At 41.5% G+C, this 9,886-nt stretch overlaps 1 protein-coding gene across 1 annotated transcript; it reads right to left on the reverse strand.

Annotated features, from left to right (window-relative positions):
* Nucleotides 1-5,034: 5,034 nt before the first annotated feature.
* On the reverse strand, nt 5,035-9,883 carry LOC125526461 (amino acid transporter AVT1C-like; the record flags this gene model as incomplete). The annotated part of the gene is made up of 12 exons (XM_048691159.1): nt 5,035-5,311; nt 5,471-5,533; nt 5,618-5,661; nt 5,758-5,900; nt 6,115-6,134; nt 6,243-6,378; nt 6,469-6,688; nt 6,798-6,978; nt 7,079-7,102; nt 7,204-7,418; nt 8,437-8,789; nt 9,783-9,883. Coding segments are annotated over 12 exons (1,599 nt in total), but the record flags the coding sequence as incomplete, so codon positions are not given.
* Nucleotides 9,884-9,886: the final 3 nt, after the last annotated feature.

The following is a 9,886-nucleotide window of genomic DNA, read 5'->3' on the forward strand; positions in this document are numbered from 1 at the left end:
AACCCCCCCCCCCCCCCCCGCCCCCCACCACCACGATTAATTTCCGCTTATTCTTGTCCTCTCAATAGTCCATGTTCTTCCTTGTTTTTTCTTGGCGCATGACACCTCATTTGGAGCCACATACCACATATGCAGAATCACATAGAGATATTTCGATGGCCATAGCAATCCATAGCAAGGTTGACACCTCAAGCCAGAGTGATCACCAGAATGACCAACACCGATGGTGGAGCATGCTAGCGCTGACTACCACCTCACTGGAGAGAGCCTTGCCCAGGCCTATCGGCCCAATGGCCGACATGGCCGGAACTAAAATACAAATGGAAGATCACCACCACTGACACGTGACTGAACAGAGCTCAATCGCCGCTAGATTAAGAGCACACAGCCACCAGATCGGTGTCGCGCCTCTCAACCGGAGCACTGTGACTGCCCCGAGCATTCCCACCGTCACGCCTTAACCGTGTCATCACGTCGTCGTCTCACATCAGCACCACCGCCGGAAGCTCACGATCGAACTATTGTGCGTCATGGCGAGGCCCACACCCATGCGAAGCCAGGACGTACCCCGCGAGAGGGATGAGCATCCTCGCCATAACCGACGCTGCGCGGGCTTCGCCTGGCGATGCCTTTAGGCAACAATAAGGGAGAGGAGGGGATGTGATGTGGTCGTGCTTTGGCGGCACAAGGAGTAGATTTGTCTTAAGTATTATGATTTAGTATTCTGTAAATTGTCCTATGTGATTTAGTAAAAACAATGTGACTACAAGTAGATTTATTAATTACTTGTTTGGAAATGTGCCGTGAATTTTCATGTTCTTTAACATGGTTGCCTTGTTTGACCCAATGAAAACAACTTATGACATTAGTAAATGGCTTGATTTTATTTGATATGTTTGTTTGATAATTAATGAAATAATGGTTGTTTTCTTTAACATATTTACACAAGTGTGCCATACTACCCCCTCAAAATGTTTAGTTTGAATGTTCATGTGTAATTCTTAGTTTCAACCGATATCATGTGATGTTAAAGAACTAATACTAGAGGCATGTCCACAGCTTTATATATCTCAATCATTTTGCTAGCATCTTTGGTACACAACTTTTCCTGCAAGTTATGATGATTAGATTCAGCTATAATGGTTTTTATGTCACTAGATCATGCCTGCAAGTTGTTTCACCTGTTTCTAAATCTAAACCGGTGAGCACGAGGATGGTAGACTAGGTTATCGTTGGGGAGGACTTAGATTTAGGATCACATGTATTGAACAGGTTGTAATGCCTTCTCCGATGGTTTCAAAGAAGAACAATCTTATTATCCATAATTACCTAATTATTATGTAAGGTTCCTAGACATGTTTCAAAGAAGAACAATCTTATTACACATTATGGATCCTCCAACTACATACAGAACCCATTCCTACAAAAGTAAAAGAGCTTAAACTTAGGATATTAGCTCGTCTAGATAAGCACTATGTCATGAGTGATATCGTCAATGTGGTGTCTCAGTATCCATTACCAAGCCTACTCATTAATATTAATAGATTTCTTCACTACTTGTTACTTGCAACTATCAGGTAATTCAACTCTCATTTACTTTACTTACAACTATCACCACTGTCAAAACTCCCTTATACTTACTACTAGCTAAATACATGTGTGTTGCTATGGAACAAAAAACATCTTGAGAGATTGAGTGGCGGTACTTTTGTTATGAGCATGTGTGTGAAGCTAATTTTTTTACCACCTCACAACAAGTGTCCATGTCCTCATCTCTATCGACCATGTCTCACCTCTTTGCATTTTTCCTTCCAGTCCTACATCTTATTCCTAGCTATAGCAAAACTAATTGGTCTTTTGGTTTTACCACTGACTAAGCCAATATACATAACACTATCATTGCATATGTCATATTCGTCCACTCATCATCATTCTGTTGGCATTTTGTACAAGCTAAGATCATCAACTCATAGAGTTAGTTCCACATTTCATGTTTGCCTCATGTCCACATGAAACTACTTAAAGTCCCACTCCCCTTAATACCGATGCTTACTTTAGGTACCCTCTTGTCTACCCGCTCAATAGACAAAATTGCTGCTTCTTTCTCCTTGAAACTTATGAGAAATAGTGTGGTAAAACATATTGGGGTGTGTTGGATTATTTATGTTCAAAGACGCTTATGTGTGAATAGCCTAACATCTGAGGGCTGAATTAGAAATTACGGAGTTTCCATAGACCTAAGTGTAAGATTTAGGGACTAATACAATAACGTGGTATAGTCATAGGATTAAAATGCAAAAATATAAGGCTATCTAGAATGAATGGTTGCCAATTTTCTGAAATGGAATGAATAAACAAATTTCATTAATTATCATTGTTATTTCATACTTGTTATCATGCAGGAATTATGTATCAGTTTTGTTCCTCATTTGTGCGAGGCAACAATTATATAATTAATATCCTTAATTAGTCATGTGATTTCCTTACTTATCATCAAGCATTGATTATGTATTATTTCATCCTTATTTGTTGGATTTATTACTAGCTTATGTACATATGGTACTTTGGGCCAACTGTTGTATGGGCCAAGAGAGAGAGAGAGAGAGAGAGAGAGAGAGAGAGGGGGGGGGAGAGAGAGAGCGCATGTGAGTTGGAGAACTAACCATCACAACAAGGACCACCAATTCCCCTTTAGTATTAAAGATTATGTAATATTTTGTTCCACATTTGTTGAACTTATTACATGATTCTTTGTTTGGGCTAGGATGACAAAACTACTGTATGGGCCATGCAATTGGAGGAAGAAGAACAAGTGAGGTGGAGAACAAACGATCATGACGATGACCACAAACTCCCCTTTAATAGTAAAGACTAAGAAAATCCATCTAGTTATTGTTATAGGTGTTCTTGCGAGTACACCTGAAGCTAAACTCTTTACAATATTTTTTCGCTCATATCATGTTATACAAAATTTTGGGTCAAATGCTTCCCAACAAATACTTCCTTGGTCCCCTTCACTTACACGTATCAAGCTTCCACATTATCCCAATTATGTTCCTCAAAAAGTCCACTATATCTACCTAATTCCATAGCAATTTGTGTGGTGTACTGCCATGCTTGAAGATGCATAGATCAAAAAAATTCTCGCAAAAAAGAAAAAGAAAAAAGATACTGCCTATTTACATTCCATGCCTAGAATATTTCGTTTGTTCTCATCTTGGTTCATATTGACTTGATTGCCATTTGCGTGACATTACTTTGATAAAAGAGTTATTGCTTTTGATCTCATAAATTTGACCAATATACTATACGCCTTAGGCATTGAAGACGGAGACATAATAGAATGATCACCTAGAATGCCATGGTCACTTGTCTATGTACATGTATTGAACAATGACGAATCATTAGAGATAATTGCTCGTGTATACAATATTTTTAATTGAGTTCTTCTGGTGAGGCATGAGAGAGAGAGAGAGAGAGAGAGAGCATGTTTTATGTAAGAACTGTTATTTCCCAAATTTCAGTTTGTAACATCCCATTTTTCAATTTGGATATTATCACGAAGTATCATTCATATGCATCCATATCCTTCATGCATTTTGAGCTTTATTTGATTTCCCTTGTGAATTGTTTCAATACTTTGTGCAACTCAATGATCACTTGGGAGAAGACAACATGACTTCCTGAAAAGTTTATAAAAAAGAGTTGAAAGTCTCTTGAATCAATTTTGAAAGTTAGCGGAAGTGAGGTTTCAAATTTCCTTTTCCATTTATTAAAATAAAGATAAAAGAGAGAAGAAAATATGAGTTCTTCAAAGTGGCATTAAAAGTATGGAAAAGGGGTTTTGGACAAACTTTGACGCAATCGAAATTTATTTGCAAATAAGTTTATTGCATATCAATAGAGAGATTTTTGTGAATTTGTGTGGAATTTTTATAGTCTATTTGCTATTTTATTTTAAGCCTAAACCGCCTCTATTTTTATTAAATAGAAAAAACTTCTGTAAAAAAAAGGAACTCTAGCAAACCGATACAAAGACTAGCACAACAAGCACAGAGACTCCGATCCATTTGGGTCGGGTCGATACAAGAGTCGTGATGAGCCCGTCAGTGGTGAACCGACGCCTATTGTAACTGTTTTGTAGTACAATACTTTGATCCTCTCTATAGTCCTTGTTCTTCTTTGTCTTTTCTTTACACAGGACATCTCAGTGGGAACCTCACCACTCCATGAAAGGGGACATGTCTCATTATGCTTGTTGCTCCCTTTCTAGCACGGAAGAAACCACACACCATTGCCTCAATATCCTTCGGTTTATCCCGCACCATTGGTGAGCAAAGTTCTAGGTTTTAATTTCACACCGCACGCTTAATTTCCACTTCAAGCCAGACATACCCCACATGCATCATATGTTCTCTATATTTGCATGTGCGTTGCAACGTCAACCTGAACCATTTCCTCACTCCCACCTTACTTGTACTTTAGTTACCCTAGATAAGTTGCATGTAAGACTATTCCTAAAGCACAACCGTTAAATAGCCGCTGCACAATGGCCACCCATGTTGCTACGCAGATCCCCGGTCAACTGATTCCATTATTTGGACAACGGTCACCTGCATACACCTTCCCGCAACCCTTGTCCTGCCCCCTCATTACGCAATTATATTTCCATTTGTTTTAATCCTCCCTATATAGAGTCCATGCTCTTTCTCCGTCACCCTAAATCCCTAATTAGCCGCCACCGGAGAAACCATGTGGCATTGCCTAAGATCCTTCACTTTCGTTTGCATTTACATGTTATTACTCAAAATCAGCATCCAACCGTCATCATACACACCTCACTCTAAATATAGTTAATATACAGACGAATAAAGGTTCTAGTTGCATGTTGGCAAAATTACACTCTGAATATAGATTGATGAAAAATTCAAATAGTTGGTAATTAGCTAGCAGAACTGGGACTTTAGACTGATAAAGATCCATCAACATACAAATTTAACAATAATAATGCAAGGTTATCGGAGTTGCCACAAATTTAACAACCATACAAATTTAATCATACAACATTTATATATCGATGGACATAATTCATTGTTCGGCAAAATTTGAATCCTCCACTCTCGCTCATACATATGCTTAATTATATGTATAATAATGCGGTCGAACGAGCAATCTTCTCTATTATGTATGTAGGGAAGGAAGTACTTCAGAGTCAGGTGGCGTAGTTCTGGACAATCCCGGAGAGGGATGAGTATGTCCCCACGCAGGCGCAAGTAACCCCTACGGCGATGATGAATGAGCATGTCGCAGTCTGTAAAATAGTTTTTAGTTAGGCTCCTCACCATAAATAGGTGCTTTACATAAATTTGCTTGGCAATGTCATCACAATATGACCTCAGAACCTTCTCTGTTCTGCTAGATACAAGTATAGTTATAATAAAGAAATGTGACGTTGGAAATATTTGTGTACCTGATACCAAGTCGCTTTTGCCTTAAGGATGGCCAGAAAGCAGGCACAAGGTAGAATGTAGGTCTGCAATGAAACATATTTTAGCCTCTCACGAATAGCTTACCAATTACTTGTTATCATCTGATGAAATAATCAGCGAAAACTTACCACAAGCATCGCGAATAAAGAGCCAATCAGAGCCATCACAAGCGCTGTCAATTTACATGTAGAATGAACAATGGTCAGTGAATGATTCAATCTACTACTAATGCTGACATATGCTGACCAAAGAGAGCAAACTAACTTACCAAAGAAGGGAACTGACAGAGCAATGATGAGGGTTGACACCACCAGGGCTGATCTAAGAATGATTATGTTGGAGTACTTCTGCTGGCTTCGCGGCAGCAACTCTTCCAGACTCATGGCCAATGGGGTTATGGTCAATGCATATGTGATTCTTTGTTAAGGACATTGCACAATTATCATGTACATCAACAAATAATTTCAGAACTTTTTAAAACCTTTTTGATTTTAGAACTTTATTAAGCATGTAATAAAAAGATCAGCATGTATTCTAAAGAAGCATTGGCAAGAAATAGAATTTCTCTATGTTAGTTTTGATTAAAATCCCCTTTGAAGAGAAATAATTGACAAGCCAAGGATATTTGGTTATCGGATTAGCCACCTGCAACAAAAGCCAAGAGATAGGTCAACATGATTGAGAATGAAGTTACATAAAACATGCTTAGTACAGAACAAAGTGATCTGAAATAGTCTAGACAGGAGCAATTACCGTAGCCCAGACGGCAATCTTGGAAACCACCAGATTCTCCGGTAAGTTGAGGGTGAACTGAGACTCGGTGGATTCGCCGAACATTTTGTATCCCATCACCGCAGCGGCAGTAAACAAAATGGTAGAAAACCCAATGCTGAAATCAAAGAAGCACAAACAATAACTGAGTGTTGAGGTTCCAAAAGAATGATATCGAATATAGGTTGACCCAAAGTAGCTAATTTACCAGGTGAAAAGAATGGAAGGAAACTGGTTGCGGTTCTTCAGAGAAGAGTATATGTTTGGGAACACCCCATGCCCCGAGTAGCAGTAACCGTACAGTCCAATCGCGATAGGAATTCCCGGGAGGTTTAACGCAGTCCCTTTGTTCTCGAAGCCGACATGATCGACAACCCCAATCCAGCATAGGCAGATGACCACAAGGATTGATGCAACCACACCTCCAGCTACAAAGCAAACACAGAACAACATCGTGAGAAATGATGTGTGATACAAGATGCAGAGCATATGCACAAGCAGGATGAAAATAAAAGCAACAAGTGAATAGATTGATACCTGAAATATAGCTCAGACAGGTGAGGTCACGGAGCCAGGTGGTCGGCATGACAACAAGCGTCGTCAAGATTGCGAAGAACACATGCGAGTTTATTGTCAAGCCCCCAATGTTGAGGTGCACATTGGGGAACAACTTGGATAAATTGTCGCTTTCCAGTATCAAATACTCGATGCAGCAGGCCTGCAACAACAGATCAAGGATCGGTTAATTCGTTGCAGATTCTTTCAGATGTTGTGATGACTCTTTGGATTTAATTGGTTGGATGGTACGGAGTACTTACATACAGTTCCACATACAGGATTATCTGCAGATAGTGAACCCACACACAAGAAGCAGAAATAAGTTAAGTTAGCACAAAAACTTTCCCTGACTGAGATCTGCCCAAACTGAAGAACTGAATCTTACCGAGATGGCTATGCGACCGGTGGTGCCAAAGGCGGCATGACCGATATCCGGGTATGTCTGAAGGCCCTCCTTGCTGTCTAGGCAACGGCGCAGCAGCACACCGGTGTACCATGCGAGCAGAGCAAATACAACTAGTATCACCAGTCCGAGCCACCCCCCTTGCTTGATGGCGTAAGGCGTCGACAGGATTCCGACACCACACAGAACATTTATTCCTGCATATTAGAAACAAGAGCATTTTATCATAGGAATCATCCATGATGAGCAACTATTCTTCAGGTTCAGTAAAATTTATCACAGGAAAGTTCAGACCTTCAGAATATAGATCCAATTGAAACAGATTACACACAGCAAAGCTTCGTTGTTAACTCAGGTCAACTCCTTGGTGAAAAAAAAGAGATAAAAAATACGACGACCGACGTGTGCTTGGCTATTTCCACATTTTCTTGAATGGGATCATTTCTGCACAATTTGATAGCAAATGGTTTGTCTTGAAGCAGTGGGACAGCCTGCAGATCTCGATGCGACAACATGTCACATGGTTTGGTTGTGCTGACTCATCAACCATGTGATGTCCCTATTAATACGGAGAAGAACAAGAAGAAAAATCGAAATGGTGGACCGGAACCATGTGTGATGCGGCGCCTCAACTACGCGAATAGACAGTGCTCAATCATGCATAATTGACCACTTGGTGTACTTGATGTCCTGATTCTCTGCGCTTATGTTAACTGCCAGCAACTCACTTGGTTAAGTAGATCTGATCAGAACATTCTAGGAACTAATTAATAGTTTCTGTCAACCTTCGGTGCCATACTAAACTGTAAAAATGGCAGTTACAGTGGGTGGGGATCTGAAGGAAAAACAGTGTGATTTGTATGCAGATCCTTCAAAATTTATGCTATTATCTTATGGTTTGGAGCTTTAGACTAGTGTAAACTGTGTATCAGTAGCCGTCAGCACGGTACTACCGCGCGTGAAAACGCCTAACTGGGCCATCGGTACACTGAACTTGGACATCCGTCTGCTAAGAACGTGTCTAGGTTCACCAAGCCTCAGTTCAGCAATGGTACATCACAAGAATATGCGGCATTGCCAATAATTGAGGGCCCCTATTTATCATGCTCTGCTAACAAATTTTTTTGGATCGATTTACTTGTGTCAACCAGTCAGGTCTAGCATTTCATTTCAAATTGAGAATGTAAAATTCACAGGCCTGTAGTAGGTGCTTACCATTCATAGCTCCCTGGGTGTAAGAGCACTGCTGGTAGGGAGAAACCTCATGGCCAACCACCAGCGGCTTCTGATCCTCGGGGATCTGCTGCAGCGACGGCTTCCTCGACGGCAGGAGGTACTGCGAGCTCTTCCGGATATCCTCATGCTGCTGTTGTTGCTGTTGCTCGTCGCTTGTGGTCGGGCGTATGAGCGGCTTGACGAGATTGGAGACGATCTCAGGGGTTTTGCCTCGGAACGAGCTGTTGAGGAAGGAGCTGTTGAGGAAGGAGTTGGACAGCCTGCTCAGCGTCGGGGTCCCCAGGAACCCCAGGCTCGGCGACTGCACGTTGCTCAGAATGTCGATCGATTGCCTGTCAAAATACAAGAGAGAAAATAAAAAAGAATTGTTACTGACATGAGAATAAGCAGAGCAAGAAATGTGATTTTTGAGCATTGTAACAGCAGATATAGTAAGATTCAGTCTATTTATACTTGACAAAATACAGTAAGATTCAGTCAGAAATGATGACTTTGAACAAAACAAGAACGCAAGGCGATGTGCGAAAGCACATTTCGGAGGGAAAAATCCAAGGAAAAGAAACAGCTGAGGAGATGATGAAGATGTGACAGCCAGGTGCTGGTCCACAAGCCTGAGCTGTACCGCCCCACCCCACCATGGGGTAACATGCATCCTTCCAAAATAAACAATAATTATAAAAGTGGTGCTTGTTTGGAGACAGGCATGAGTAGATGTGGTATTCGGGATGAAGATGATGATGATTAAGCTACAGGTAATGGATTGAGACTGGTTGGCAAACACAATTCCAACTTTCCCACTCTGGGGATTTATATTGACCAATTACCACATCAGCACCATACAGATCCAGGGGTGCTAAGGGGGGAACAGAGCAGGTTGGTTTGTCCTGTCTGTCTCTCTGTCTGTCAGAAAGGTAGTGTGTGTCCGTTTCGAAATCGAAAAAAAAGATCGGAGCGAGCGGTTGCTTGGTAAAACTTGCATCAACAGAGACATGGTGATGCCGAAAAAACTACCTTTCCCACTCTGGTTGATTGGTTGGGCGCTGGAAGGGGTCAAAGAAGCATGAATCCAAGATTGGGATTTGGTTGGGGTCCGTTCGGGAAGAATGGAATGGATTCAGAACGTATTTTTCAGAGAAACCGGGCAGGGAATCTGAATGTCGAATGGATCGAGTTGAAAGAAAGACATAGAGAAAGGAAGGGAGATTGGAGTAGCAAGCAAGCAACAGATTAGATCGATGGATGGAGTTCATCGGAAGACAGACAGACGACTTTGATGGATGTGGATGGACGGACAAGAGACGAATTTGATGGATGTGGGTCGTTACCTGTAGCTCTGCGGCCATTGGTTGGTGTAGGAGTTGGGCTGGCTGTCGCCGCCGCCCCCGCCGCGCGGGGTGGCGCCGGGCGCCGCGTCCCGCCGCGACCCCCC

Source organism: Triticum urartu, unplaced genomic scaffold (genome assembly GCF_003073215.2).
Source record: "Triticum urartu cultivar G1812 unplaced genomic scaffold, Tu2.1 TuUngrouped_contig_10180, whole genome shotgun sequence".
Lineage (NCBI taxonomy): Eukaryota > Viridiplantae > Streptophyta > Magnoliopsida > Poales > Poaceae > Triticum > Triticum urartu.